At 36.4% G+C, this 15,986-nt stretch overlaps 1 protein-coding gene across 3 annotated transcripts in view; it reads right to left on the bottom strand.

Annotated features, from left to right (window-relative positions):
- The window catches only part of NBAS (NBAS subunit of NRZ tethering complex), a 339,511-nt gene that overhangs the window by 185,156 nt on the left and 138,369 nt on the right, over positions 1-15,986 (bottom strand). For all 3 annotated transcript variants that reach the window (XR_009566136.1, XM_030844571.3, XM_030844572.3), the window contains 3 exons: positions 10,031-10,216; positions 8,553-8,726; positions 4,629-4,762 (listed from right to left, as the gene is read on the bottom strand). Coding sequence is in view for 2 of the 3 variants with exons in the window: in XM_030844571.3 (XP_030700431.2) it covers positions 4,629-4,762; positions 8,553-8,726; positions 10,031-10,216 (494 nt within the window). In the remaining variant the exon portion in view is untranslated. The remainder of the gene's footprint in view (positions 1-4,628; positions 4,763-8,552; positions 8,727-10,030; positions 10,217-15,986) is intronic.

Below are 15,986 nucleotides of genomic sequence, written 5' to 3'. Positions count from 1 at the left end.
TCCGCGGCATGTGGGATCATCCCAGACCAGGGCTCGAACCCATGTCCCCTGCATTAGCAGGGAGATTCTCAACCACTGCGCCACCAGGGAAGCCCACTCACTGTCTTTAAAACGATCAATCTGTCCTGGTCTAAATCTATGTGGCAATTATTTCATGCAATTTACAAAGATTATACTATCTTTTTAAACCAAGTTTCAGGCCTTGGACGAGAGTGATAAATTAGGGCATATTCCACTTAAAGTCCTTCAAAAAAAAAAAAAGATCATTTATCGGAGATAACTTCAATTAACATACTCATTCAGAAACAATATTTTTTAAATTATCATTTTGTAACTCTACAATAAACATTTGTCACTGATTTTCAGAATATAGCGTTCTTCCTCTGTGAACTGACATTCACAAACATAATGACTAAAGATTTTTTTCAGCCAGATGAAATGTGCTGCCTAGGTAAGATGTATAAAAATTTAATTTCCTAAATAGTGAAAAACTACACAGTTAACCATTTGGTAAATACCAACCAGTTAACCACTAAAAATAAACGACTGATCACTGGGAGAACGTGAATTGACGAAGTTGGCGCGAGGAGGAAAGAGAACCAGACGAAGTATTTTGAAGGCCTATATTTTAATACTAGGCTAATTTATAATTGCAAATTATTTAGAAAATTATAATTATGAAATACAATCATTAAAAAATAAATGGAACAACAAAAGAGTACCATGCTATTTTTTATGTTTACCAAAAAAAAAAAACCTGTTAGATCAGAAACCATTAATCTGAAGCCAAAAAAAGCTTTCATTCACACATACACAAGAGGCATTTCTTAGGCTACACATTCTTTGAAAACAAATATACTCATCCTCTCATTATAATGTCTACATAAAAAATGTTCTTTTAATATCATCATTCAATTAATATCATGACTTTCTCCTCATGGTAGGAAAATTACTATTTAAAAGTTAATAGATGAGCTCTAATTGATATTTATGCTTATTTGATCTCACTGAAGAACTAACTGAAGAACTAAGTCTAATACATTTATTTTTAAAAATTGCACATGTCAGTTGGAAGTCAATGATTTTACCTAGATGATTCAAGGACAACCAAGGGGCATCAAGTGGGCAGAGGGACCATCAAATTACCCACCTAGACCCTTTAAGGAAGAAACTCCCCACCACTTCTGCTCTCTGAGATGCTTGTTAAGAAGAGGATTCTGCATCTCTTGTCACCCTCTGGGAAGAGCACCTTGACTACTGACACTCTGATATCCACTGGGCTGAGGTTTTTAAAGGATGAGTAATGACAGTTTGCTAAAAAATTGTTAATACAATCCACGTTACTAGCCCTTTGTTGCCTACTGAAGGCCCACGGTTCCCAGAGGTACACTTGCTGCTCTTCACTAAGGATGGGAGGGAGCTTGCAGTCATATCTGTACAGGTATGGGTAATAAATAGATGCTGTGATTGTAACTCTTCCTACATGAAGACTCCCTAAACCTGGACTGAGGAAAGGAAGTATTAACTACTAGTACAGTCTCCATTTAGCTTTACCAGTAACAAGGTTAACTGCTTTCCTTCTTGGGGGTCAGTACTTAGACCCTTAATGAGAAGAGATGAATAATCAGGATCTACAAACCACAAACCACCCAACATTTCTGTAACATAATACACAGAATCTAAGATTACCTTACCCCCCCAAAATCAAAACTGAAGCAAGACTGACAATCTAGCTGCTCACATATAAGGCAATTTCCCAAGGACTCCTATAAAGAAAAGCCTTCAGCTTGTCACAAGGTATCCAATCAACTTTTAGTATCTTAGATATAAATTCATGGCCAAGAATCACTAGACATGGAGGAAAGGTCCTCACAGTAAAAACAGAGATGCAAACAAACAGAATATGAAAAATCAGAGATCACCGTGGGGCAGGGGTAATGCAAGGTGCAGAAGTGAATTTATGCATCTGTGAAACAAGCAGGGTGTTACTTTGTTTGAAAGTGAATGAGAAAAAGTTATTGGAATTTAAATAAGAAAGCCAAAATAAATTTTAAATTCAAAATACGGATTAGAAGATAAAACTATAGAAATCTCCCAGATCACTTAACAAAAGATCAAAACATGGGAAAAAGAACAAAAAGAGCAGTAAATAAATTTAAAATGTGCAAAAAAAGAGAAAAAAGGACATGCAAATAAACTTATCAAGGAAACTTAACAGGAAAAAAATGTAAGAAAATTTCCCAACAGTTTGAAGGACATGAGTTTCCAGGTTGAAATACACGATTTAAATGAACAATGATAAATTCAGACTCAGAATAAAACACATCCTTATGATACTTCAGAACACTAGAAATGAAGGGAAGGTACTGAAGTATTCCAAAAAGGGGAGGAAAAAGCCATATAATAGCCTTGGACTTCTTAACAACAGTGGAAGGAGAAGACAAGAGTGATGCCTTCGAAACTCACAAGGAAAAGGATCAGAAACCTACAATTCCATACACAGCCAAGCCTTCCGTCAAGTGTAACAATGCAATTATGATATTTTTTTGACATATGATAGTCTTAAAATAAACATGCCTCCATGCAATATTTGACAGGAAGCTATTCAAGATTATGTTCCATCAAAATAAGGGAATAAGCAAAGAAAGGAAAAGATAATCCCAGAAATGCAATATGCAACACAAGAGAGACGCAAACAAAAGTCCAAGGATGAATGCTGTACAGCAGAGTAGCGAACAATTCTTATCAAAGGAAGAGAAAAGACAATTCTAAGAAAGATGTTTCAAAAGTAAGAGGGAGAGAGAGAGAGACATAGAGTGAAAAGAGAAAGGAGAGATTACTAGATATTTTTGACCTTGAAAAGGAATTTTACACTTCTGTCAGAAGAGTAAAGGAGGTAAATGGAAACAAAAAACGACAAAAAAGGAAATTATTCAATCCACGAAAAGCAAAAAGTTGCATAAAAAGGAAATATAATCATACCCAGCTCTGTGTAAACAGTATATACATAATCATAATGATAGAAATACCACTTTGACTACACTGAAAAGAATGGTTAAGAGAAGTAGGTATGGGGGAAGGGTAGGCTTCAATGAAAGGAAGTCAATAATCATCTAAAATTGTAAAATCAATAAATAACAACGTTAGCACAATATTTTAAAGGAGGCAGGCAAAGTCAAGAAGAAAAGCATGATCTATAATGAGTGCTTACTTTTAGAACGCAGGTATCAAAGGATGGGGCAGGAGAGCAACCAATAGTTTTTTACCGATTACAAGTCTTCCTGTACCCTGATTTTAACTAGTACATACATTATTTACTTTATGGTTAAAAATTAGAAGGGGATCATGTTCCCTTGGACTTCATGATTCTGGAATAGCACCTCCTCATCCCCACCAATTTGTTTTTCTCCATGGCACTGACTTTTCAAAGTGAAAAGACAATATGACCTGTAGAATATCTCACAGTCTGTATTTATCTGTTTCTTTTCTTCATGGTGTTATTTAACTTGTTCTCTTATTCCCTACATTGACTGTAAACTAGAAGTTTGGCTTAAAGGATTGATTAGATTCAGGGTAAGTAATTTTACTTCATACTGCTTCTCACCAGGAGGCACGTATGGCTAGGCTGCCTGATTGTAAGTGATGCCATATTTGATAACTTGATCAAAGGTGACGGCAGTGAGACTTAGACTTTATAAAGGTCAATTTCCCCTTTGCAATTCCCAAAAAAAAAATATTTGCTAAAGGTAATACTTTGGTACCATGCAAATATCCCTTCCCCGTCAATTTTTCACCTGATTTCAATTCTATTAATGACTACATGAAACAATTATTTCACATTGGGTTGCAAAATCAAGTGACTTCTATCATTCATTTCACACACAAAAATAAAAATTTCCTTGGAAGGAAAAGAGAGGAAAAGAAGAAAACCAAAGCATGAGGAAGACTTCTTGTCTAAACAACTGATTTTGCAAATGAGGAAACTGATGACCATAGAAGTTACGTAACTCAGCTGTAGTCACAAAGGCTTAGAAACAGGCCCACCGATTTTTCATTCAGTTTTCATGCTTTTCCATGTGCTGTTATTAACTTCTCCAGATATGAAATTTATAATATGTACTGTGTGTTAAAAGAGTGATTAAAGGAATGATTGTTATGTGACTTGCAAAGAGAAAATATAATCTGATTTGCATACCACTAAATGAGGTATGTATATCCATGCATTATTACTTAGAAGTTTTACTCTGGGCAAGGGCCAAGAACAAACAATTCATAGAAAAAACACAACTAGCCCATAAATAAGGAAAAAGCTTAATTAGAAACACAATTTAAAACAAAGAGATATCACCGTTTATCCACTTAAGAGAGTACTTTTTGTTGTGGTGGTAGTGATATTCTTGCTTGCTTTTTAATGGATAATTATCAAGGTTAACAAAATTATAGTGACGTCCTATACACTGTTAGAAAAACAAGTGTCTATCTCGAGACAACAGGTTTGCACGTGATCTCATTTTCTTCTTTATATTCCCAAAATTCTCTATAATGAACATTCAGAGAAGGAACATCTTCATTTTAACTGTTAGAGTAAAAAGACACAACCATAACAAAGGCACACTGTGGGTTCTTACCCATATCCTCTCTGTGGCAGACATTCTAATAAGTCATAGCAAAGAGCGAGCTGGTCATTTCGTTCACAGTTATAGATGCATTCTAGTGCTACTGCCATCAGTTGGTCCTGATCAGGAATGATTTTTTGCTGCAACTAGAGAAATAAAGCATGTTGTGCTAAATGTCAATAGATTTACATTCAATTTTGCCATATCCCAGTACCACTGTCAATAGAATATTAAATAGCGCAGTTAATCAGCCACAGAAACAAATCTTGGTTCTTCTTTAGCTTACAGACTTTTGGGGTCTTTAATTATTCTAAATGAAATTGCATTTTAATTACAGAATCAGCAAGAGAAGAAAATCTGTACCCATAAGCTATGCATCTGCTGAAAACAAATTCTTCAATTCATGACCCATTCAAGATAAAGTAGACAGAAGAAACACAGTGAACTAAAAAGGCAATTCATTAAAAACAACATTTCTAACCCTAAAACCAAATTTTATGTGTTTCAATCACAAAAATATATAAAATTCCTCAACTAATATTCAGAGATGTTCAAACTTACTATTTTTCAGTGTGCATTATGTATTAGTCATTTAACACAACAGTATTGACATTCTATTCGAAAGAAGTCGCATTGCAATGCGGTAATATTCATATCCCAAAATACACTCCATATTTCTGATGCAGAAAAATGGCTATTGGGGGTCACTTTCCCATTGTAAACCACAGAGACCCATTCTTAAAGTATTTTCTGGGATATAAAAATTACAGATTTGTGCCTTGTTTTTCTCATCTATAAAACTGGAATATTAACATCTTCTTAATAGCATTGTTGTGAGGATTAAATAAATTAATACATGTAGAATGCTCATGATATCTTCCTGCTTCCTGTCTTTCCCTCCCTGAGACGCTGAAGTGTCACTTGAAAGTTAAATGTTCTAGAGTCCCTATTTGATCAGGCATGCTCAAAACCCTTTAGTAGACCTTCAGCGTGAAAGGTAAAGAGCAAGCTTTTTGCCTTCCACTCAGGCTCCTTCATGGCCTGGTGCCCACCCACGTTTCCAGTCCTATGAATCACTACCTCTCTGCTCAAAGTTTTAGTCCACTCAGGTTAAATAACTTGCCTTTATCTAAACATATCGTTAGTTTGATTACGTCCCCTTGTCTTATTCTACTCCTACCTGGAATGTCTTCCTCCTTAGTCTCTAAAATCTCCCGAATACTCCAGTTTTATGTCCATTTGGCTGACTTCAGTTGGACTTCCCCAGATTTCCAGAGTCTCTTGCTTATACTTGCTAACTGCTGGTCCAATGGATAAATCCTCATACGACTCTCTACATGAATTCTTTTTCCTCTCTGTACTCCCATGGCACCTTTCCGTTCTCTTCCTATGCCACTCAGCATAGCCTTCTTAATACACTCTACTGTGTACGTGAATCATAAGGCTCACATTAAGATACTTTTCACTATTGTCCTATTAGACTCTCTACAGATGTCCAACTTCATATAGTAAGACACACTTCCTTTTATTCTCATTATTCCTGTACTAATATCTCAGTGGTCACTATTAAACCATCATTTGTCCCACCTCAAGCTAACAGAAGGGGGCCCATTTAGGACTTTCCAAGAAATCAATAAACCTTCCCCACCATGGGCTGCTAATTATCTCCCATATTGCATAGCAAAGTAAAATGTAACAAAGTCATAATTTCTTTCAAAGGGTCTTAAAATTATGCACTAGTAGACAACTAGAAAAAGAACAACAGATGTTAAGCTAGAATACTTGGGAAACCCCAGAGAAACAAGCAACAAAAGAACTCAATGAAACAGTGAAAGGATCACTGAAAATTATCATACAAAAATCAATAACTTTCATATACACGAACAATAAAGTTAGAGAAAATGAGGGTAAATAAAACCCAATTTGTAATGTAAGCAGAAAATTAAGTGGTTAGGAATAGATTTAACAAGAAATGTGCAAAACCTATATAAGGAAAAGTTTTAAACACCCCCGAAAGACAGTAAGAAAGATATGAATACAATGATGTCCCCTATTCTTGAATAGGGTGACTGGACATTATACTAAAGTTCAGATAGAAAAAATATATATACAAGAATAACTTTTGAAAAACTGGGGGAAGAAAACACTACAGAGGAATACTACCCATACCAGACTATAAAATCTCTGTAATTTAAAACAGTGTGGTACTTAGTATATGGACAACCAGACCAATAAAACAATAGAGAAACTCTAGAATTAGACTCAAAACAAATGGAAATTTTGTATATGACAAAGGTGGCATCTCAAATCACTCAGGTACAGATAAACTTTTTAAATAAATGGTGCTGCAACAACTAGGTAGCATAAGGGAAAACATAAAATAGATCCGTATCTCACACCCTGCAAAAGAACACACTCCAAATAGATTAGGGGTCTAAACATAAAAATAAAGCCATACAAGTACTAGAAGAAAACATGAGTGATTTCTTCTTTAACCCTGTAATGGGAAAAGGTTTTCCACCATGTTTCAAAATACAGAAGCAATTAAAAAAAAAATTGCTCAATTTGATTACACAAAAAATAAACTGTAAAAAATTCTGCATGACATAATACACCATAAACAAAGTCAAAAGACAACCTACCCACTGGGTGAAATATTCACAATAGAAACCACAGAAAAAGGACTAATTACACTAATATATATGAATTTCTAAAAGTTAAGGCACAAAGAAACAAAAATCAAAGTGAAAAATGGGGAAAAGACAGGAATGGACAGTTCACAAAAATGGGGAAAAGGCAGGAAGGGACAGTTCACAAAGACGACAATGCCCCTCAAGCATATGGGAAAATGCTCAAATTCACTCATGTTTAGAGACGTACGAATTAAAACAACACCGAAAGGTAACTTTTCACCGATCACGGTGGCAAAATCTTTTAAATAAGACAAGAAATTGTGTCTGCAAAGTTGTGGAGAAACAGCCATGCTCATACATTGCTGGTGGAAATGTAAATTGGAACAACCCGTCTGGAGAGAAATGTGGTAATACCAACACAACCCTGCCTTTAGAGCCCAGAATCCCCTTGCAGTAATATACCCTGAAGATATGCCAATAATACAAAATAAATATAAACAGCTTACTCGTTGTAGCACTGTTTGTAATTGTCAAATACTGGGAATAGCACAGAAAACTAGTGAGACTGGGTAACAGTTTTCAATTTTATATTTTAGTTTATATAACCACACATGGCTAGTGGCTACCATACTGAACAGCACAGTCCTGGAGGCACTTTTCAATTTCCTAAGGAGTGTGGGCCCAAAGTAGGCCAACAGGAAATTGCAGCTGAGAGTTTACAGTGTTAAGGAGACTTCCCCATTTGTCCCCATTACTGGAATACAGTCTGGTATCTACAAGCAGAAGGGCCTAGTAAGTATTCAATACTTCTAATTTGGACCCCCAAAGGACCACACCCTAGGAATACGGGAGAATTGGAAATAGGACAGTCTTTTTGAAACCTGAAACAGCTCAATACCCGATCAGGTTAAAGTGACCTTCACTGTAGGAGAATGGTGGGAACAGCAAAAACAAGAGTGGCATATTCCATATTCCCCCAAATTCTAATCTATTATACCTGGGTTGGGCCTAGAAAATTGTTTTCTGTTTAATCCATATAGTTCTGATGCACAAATGCATTAAAAAAACAACAGTATAAAAGACAGAAAACGATACGAGAAGGTAGAATATTTTATTCCCAAGTCATCTCTATCCAGACTTGCCCAAGTTACTTCACAAGTTTCACTTCCCAAAGAGGGATTCAAGCAAAGAGCAACGGCTTAAAATCAGAAAAAGCCTAGTATTAAAAAATTTGTAAATAGAACCTAATTCTGTAGGGAAAAAAGTACAGAGATTTTTTTAAGATGTTAAAGTTTCTACTTACATCAGGCTTGGAATGCTGAAATATCTTCAGGGGAAATTTTAAGTCTCCTTTAGCTAAAGTTACTAAATATTCCTTTAATAGCTCATTAGCCACACCAGGAGACTGTTTCTCACAACGATGAAGAAAGGGAACCATCCACTGGTAGGCACTTGTCACATAATTGTCCTCAGAACACTGAAAATGTAATTCACCAAAACAAACACACGTTAAATTAAATACCTGATAATAACAGACAAGTTAAAGCTCAAGGATAATCAGACTCTGTGTGAAACAATGAAAGCCCAACACTTTCTAAAACATACTCCAATTCACGCCTCACAAGGAGACTCACCTTCTGCCTGGGGTTGGTAGAGCCAACAGCAGCAAGAGCACTGTGATCCATCTCTTTAGCACCATGACCACCCTAGTACCATGGTACATGCTACTAGGTCGTGACAGCCTAAGCCCAGCTCTGTAAGACAAACACGCTGCTGCTACTATTACTCCTACTGCTGCTCAGTCCTGAGGTCTTCCAGAGCAAAGAGAGATTCTACCTCAAAAGTGTATGTATGTGTATGTGTAAAAAGAGTTAGCGGGTGGGGGCGGGGGTGGGATAGGCCGACAGAAAATGTGAAAGGGAAAAGAACAGAGAGAGATCCGCATAAAGAAGCTCTAGAAAGGAGTCACTTGAGAAATCCCAGATTCTCTTCCACACTTTTCCTCTTCTTCTGTTTGTTTTACCCCTTCACATCCACCTTCATGAAACTCCAAATGACACACATAATCTTACTCATTATCCCTGAAATTATACAATCCTTTCTCGTCTTTATCCCAGGAGATACACCTGAATCTCTTAAGAGGCATCTTGCATGTAACACAACTCAATTTTCACTGGGTGGATCATAGGGAAAAGAAATTAGTAAGAGAAAAGGAAGGTGGGGACAGAGGGAAAGAGAAAAGGGGGATTGATAAGAGAAAAAAAGATGGTGAGAGGCATGAGAAAGAGAGGAAAAGTGGGCTCAGCAGAAATCAGTTCCTAACTTTGGAGACTGTACTCCCCGCCCCCAAAAAAAATGTACGAATGGCCGGGCAAATTCTCCTTCACATACAAACCCTGAAGCCAAGATGTTTTCTTCATACAACCACCCAGCCAATCATCTGAATATACAAGTAGTTGGGAATTTTAACAAACTGAGGATTAGAAACATGATTATGAGAATGACAGCTAATTTAAATATGCCTCGCTAGAAGGGGGAAAGAAAGTCATGTACAGATAACTATGGATGAAGGGCAAAGAAGGTACAAAACCAGCCAAAGTGGTTCTGGATGCCTTCAGTAATTTATTCATAAAACTTGGTTGTTTTTTTTTTAAGTCAAGAAACCTTCCTTTATTGACTAAGTTCTCTGGTTTGAAGGACACTACATCTTTGGCTTTGAGACACATATTAATCAAAGTACATATAGAATAGTTAAAAAGAAAGTTTTAAAATAAAACCTACACTATTCATCAGTAATCTTAGTTTTTCAATGTCTTTCATCTGCTGGAGTTCTTTCAAGGTTAGGGTTAAATCACACCCTGCTTCATAAACCAATGCTTCCAGAGTAACCAAATTATCACAGAGAACCAGCAAACCAGGAATATTCCGCTCCATTCCAAGTCGAATAAGTGACAATGCACAGTCAACCTAAAATGGAAAGGCAACAGTAAGTCTCTGAGTATTATATCTTTCTTTTCGATATATTCTAAAGTAAAAGCCTCTAGTATAGAATCTAGCAATAATCCTTATAATCATTTTACATAAAACTGTATTACTACATACTTTTTTATTCAGTACAAAAACATCAGACTTCTTTATGAAATATATTAGCACCAAACTGTCCCAAAAGAATCAAATAATCACCAAGAAATACTGAAAATAAAAATAAAAGAAAGACAACCATCTTCAATTTGTAGAGCATTACAGTTTACTGAGCTGTTTACATATATTTGTCTATTTAATTCTCAGAACATTAACAAGCAGGAAAAAAATAAAAATAAAAAAACATAGCTAGGTGGTGATAATGTCAAATTAACCTATTTTCACTATACCACTCTGCCCCAAAAAGAATGCTTGGCTTCCATAGTCCTGTACAGTACCTCTCCTTCCACAAGTCCTCCCTATAGATGACATTCAATAAACTCTTGCTGAACGATTAACTGATTAATTCAACCTTCTCTGTCCCAATTCAACTACTTAGACCTCCCTTACAACAAAACAAAGAATAATCTTTCTGCAGATGCTCAATACACAGTAATTTCACTCCCATCACTTGATCAGGTTTATAAAATGGACATATTCTGATTGAAAGCAGAATCATCTAATGTGGCCTTAACCCCCAGCGCCTTATACTTCTCCTTACTTGCTCCCTTACTCCTAGAAAAGCAATTATTTATTGAGAACCTACTATGAACTGAACACCATTCTAAGTGTCAGGAATACAAAACTGAATAAGATGAGGTCTCTTCCTTCAAAGATGTCTCCATCTTGTAGGGAAACACAATCTGGTAAATTAATGATTGAAGTGGAGTGAGGGTGCCTGGGATCTCAAAGAAGAGGGCAAGGAGCCCAACCGGAGAGTCACGAAGTCTCCCAGAGGGGAGAACACTTAAAATGGGTTTTAAAGCATCAGTGGATATTAGTAAGTAAAGAAAGAAGAAGCGCAGGAGAACAGCATGGAAGGCAGAGATGCATGAATGTTAGGAAGTACGATTAGTTCCATAAACTGAAAAGAAGGTATGAAGTGAAGTGATGAAAAACGAGGCTAGAGTAGCAGAGAAGGGCCAGATAAAAAAGAACATTGTTTGCTGAGCTAAGGAATTTGCAGTTTACCCCAAAATGCAAATTTAAAGGATTTTCGGCTGAGGCATGTCATAATAGACTTACACTTTGGAAAGAATACTCAGTATTTATTGAATGAATGACAAATGAAATATGAATGGACTGGAAATGGACTGGGCTGAAAGTAAGCAGACTAGTTAGGAGAACTGCAATTACTAATACCAGAAGACTCTCTACTAGTGACAAGAATAGCCCCCTGGGGGGACAGCAATATTTAAGGGACAAGCCAAAGACTCTGAGCCACACTGCGGAGAGGAACATGAACAACTAAGACAAAGACAATGAAGAAAGCGAAATGACATCACAGAAGCCTAAGGAGAAGAGATTGCAGGGAAAAGGAAGCAGTAGTGTCAAAGGACAAAGTTGTTAAACACCAAATGAAGGCGATCTGACATTAAAAGGCGAGCAGGGAGCCTTACTGATGGAGTTTCCGTGGAGTGACAGGAGTAGCCAGACACCAGGGAAACGAGGAGTAAACAAACACTGAGGAAGTGATTGCAAAGGGCAGAGTGGATACCTCTGAGCTGAGCTGCGATGGAAAGAAGACAGATAAAACGGAAGCTGGGGAGAAAATGGCTCTAATTTATTTATATATATATATATATATATATATAAGTCTCTGAGTATATACATGTATGTATATATATACATGTGTGTGTATATATATATATATACACTCCTATTTCATGTATATATATATATACGTGTGTGTGTGTGTGTGTGTGTGTATATATATATATATATATATATATGAAATAGGAGTGATTTGAACTTTTTACGTCCAAAAAAAGGCAGGGGGGTAATAGACCAGAGGTTAAAGATACAGGAGAGAGAGAAAAAATGACTGCTAGAACAATCCCGAGCAGGGGGCGGTGTGGAATCCAGGGTACGGGTAAAGAAAGAAGTTCAGGAGAATGCAAGAGAGACCTCTTCCTGTGGGAAAACTGGAAAGAGTAGGGCAAATGGAAGTGATTTCTCAACTTTCACCATGAAATACAAAGCAAAATCACTGCTGAGAATGATGAAGGAAGCGTTGGTGCGAGGAAAGGAGGAAACGGGGAGAGGAAACAGTCACGCAGCACAAAGAAAAAATGCCAAGCGATATCACAGATCCACCCAAAGCCCTTCCAGGACTCAGAGATTAACAGGTGAAGAGGTGAAAAAGGAAGAACTGCATGTTCAGTTGAAAAGAGTGGCGCAAATGAAAATAAGGGAGGAAACTACAGGTAGATAAGGCATGAGGCAAAAGGGAAGGGATCTGGCAATACCTCAACAAAAGGACAATTAATGTCGGAAAAGCCACATCTACTTGTATACCAAGTTCTTAAAAACTCAGAAAATCTCAGAAAGTATGAAGAAACTCGACATGTAAAGCACAACTTTGTGCAATAGTCTGAACACATAGTACATTAGCAATTTGTAACACACTCAACCAATTTTGTGATCCAGATCTGTGTTTCTAATACCAACTTTGACGTTGTTGCTTTCCAAAATAACCACTGAAGTAAAAATGTTTGAAAATCAAATTACTGACACCTTAAAGTAGGTTCTGTTAACAACTTACAGAATTATACCATATACCCCAAGCCCCCAATAGATAAATTTCACCACTATATGTACACATTTTCCTAAACGAACAAACAAGATTTCCAAAAGCCATTTGTAGGCGCTAAGGAAGAAGTAGCACTACATCAGTTTAACCTGTAAAAATGAAAAAGATAAAACTATGCCAGATACCACTTTGATTATAGCATAAGCCACATGAAACGTCAATACATAAAATGAAGCTAAAGAACAATACCCCTATTATAAGTGTTTTTAAATAAATCAAAGAGATGAAAGAGTATACAGCCAACTAAATAAAGCATCCCCAAATCACTTTCCTTTCTTTATAATTATTCATTTTTTAAACTTATTTTATATTGGGGTACAGCTGATTAACAATTTTGTAATAGTTTCAGGTGCACAGCAAATCTTTATAATTATTCTTGATTACTAAAACAGAAATCAAGATGTCTAGGAATTATAATTAGACTTAAAAAATCATATTTCAGAAAGTGCTGACTTTGTTTTTGTTTTTAACAGACTTTCTTTTTTAGAGCAGTTTTAGGTTGACAGCAAAAATGAGCAGAAAGTACAGAGATTCCCCACATCACCCCGGTCCCCACACATGCACAGCCTCCCCCGTTACCAACATCCCCCAGCAGGGTAGCACCTTTGTTACAATCAGTGAACCTATACTGACACACCATATCACTCAGTGTTCACAGTTTACATTAGGGTTCACTCTTGGTGTTTACTTTCTGTGTGTTCGGACCAAAGTAGACTGACAGGTATCCATCATTATGGTATCAGACAGAGTATTTTCACTGCCTTAAAAATTCTCTGTGTTCCATCTATTCATCTCTCTACCACCAACCCCTGGCAATCACTGATCTTTTTACTGTTTCCATCATTTTTCTTTTTCCAGAATGTCACATGATGGGAATCAAACAGTATATAGCCTTCTCAGACTGGTTTCGTTAACTTAGTAATATGCATTTAAGGTTCCTCCGCACCTTTTCATGGTTTGATTGCTCATTTCTTTTCTGGAGTTCAGTAATATTCCATTGTGTGGATGTACCACTGTTTATTAATCCATTTGCCCACTGAAAGACATCTTGATTCATCAATTGTAACTAACATACCACTCAAATGCAAGATGTTAATAATAGGGATAACTAGTGGGTAGGGCAGAAAGTGAGGGGAATATATGGGAACTCTGTACTTTCTACTCAATTTTTCTATAAACCTAAAGCTCCTCTAAAAAATAAAGTATTAATAAAATAAAGAAAGAAATGTAAAAAATGATAATTTATTTTATATTCCAGTATAGGCCTTTTTCTTTTTGTTAGTGCTATTTTTTAAAAACCTGAATAAATATTTTGTAACCCAAATTTCAGTCATTAAACACTAAAACTGGTATTGGCAGAAAACGAAACACATAGATCAATAAAGCAGAATTAAAAGTCTAAAAATAAACCCACATATATATGGACAACTAATTTCTGGCAAAGGAGCAAAGAACACACAATGGAGAGAGGACAGGCTCTCCAATAAATGGTGTTGGAAAAACTGGACAGCTACATGCAAAAGAATGAAACTAGACCACTATTTCACATCATGCACAAAAATCAATTCCAAACGGATTAAAGACTTGAGTAAGACCTGAAACTCTAAGACTCCTAGAAGAAAACATAGGCAGTACGCTCTTTGACATCATTCTAGCAATATCTTTCTGGATCTGTCTCCTCAGGCAAGGGAAACAAAAGCAAAAATAAACAAGTGGGACTATATCAAACTAACAAGCCTCTGCGCAACAAAGGGAACCATCGACAAAATGAAAATACAACCTACCAAATGGAAGAGGATATTTGAAAATCATGTATCTGATAAAGGGTTAATTTCCAAAATATATAAAGAACTCAAACAGATCAACAACACAAAAAACAAATACCCAATTAAAATATAGGCAGAGAAACACAAAACACCCCGAATAGCCAAAGCAATCTTGAGAAAGAAAAACAGAGCTGGAGGAAGCAGGCTCCCGGACTTCAGACTATACTACAAAGCTACAGTAATCAAGACAGTATGGTACTGGCACAAAAACAGAATTATAGATCAATGGAACAGAATAGAAAGTCCAGAGATAGATCCACGCACATATGGTCACCTTATTTTTGATAAAGGAGACAAGAATATACAATGGAGAAAAGACAGCTTCTTCAATAAGTGCTGCTGGGAAAACTGGACAGCTACATATGAAAGAAAGAAATTAGAACACTCCCCAACACCATACACAAAAATAAACTCAAAATGGATTAAAGACCTAAATGTAAGGCCAGACTCTATAAAATTCTTAGAGGAAAACATAGGCAAACACTCTATGACATAAATCACAGCAAGATACTTTCTGACCCACCTCCTAGAGAAATGGAAATAAAACCGAAAATAAACAAATGGGACCTAATGAAACTTAAAAGCTTTTTGCACAGCAAAGGAAACCATAAACAAGACAAAAAGATAACCCTCAGAATGGGAGAAAATATTTGCAAATGAAGCAACTTACAAAGGATTAATCTCCAAAATTTACAAGCAGCTCATGCAGCTCCATATCAAAAAAACAAACAACCCAATCCAAAAATGGGCAGAAGACCTAAATAGACATTTCTCCAAAGAAGATATACAGATGGCCAAGAAACACATGAAAGGATGCTCAACGTCACTAATCATTAGAGAAATGCAAATCAAAACTACAGTGAGGTATCACCTCACACCAGTCAGAATGGCCATCATCAAAAAATCTACAAACAACAAATGCTGGAGAGGGTGTGCAGAAAAGGGAACCCTCCTGCACTGTTGGTGGGAATGTAAATTGATACAGCCACTATGGAGAACAGTATGGAGGGTCCTTAAAAAACTAAAAATAGAACTACCATACGACCCAGCAATCCCACTACTGGGCATATACCCTGAGAAAACCATAATTCAAAAAGAGTCATGTACCACAATGTTCATTGCAGCTCTATTTACAATA

Source organism: Globicephala melas, chromosome 12 (assembly GCF_963455315.2).
Source record: "Globicephala melas chromosome 12, mGloMel1.2, whole genome shotgun sequence".
NCBI lineage: Eukaryota > Metazoa > Chordata > Mammalia > Artiodactyla > Delphinidae > Globicephala > Globicephala melas.
The sequence above is the reverse complement of the archived record's forward strand: the minus strand, read 5'-3'. Positions and strand labels throughout refer to the sequence as shown.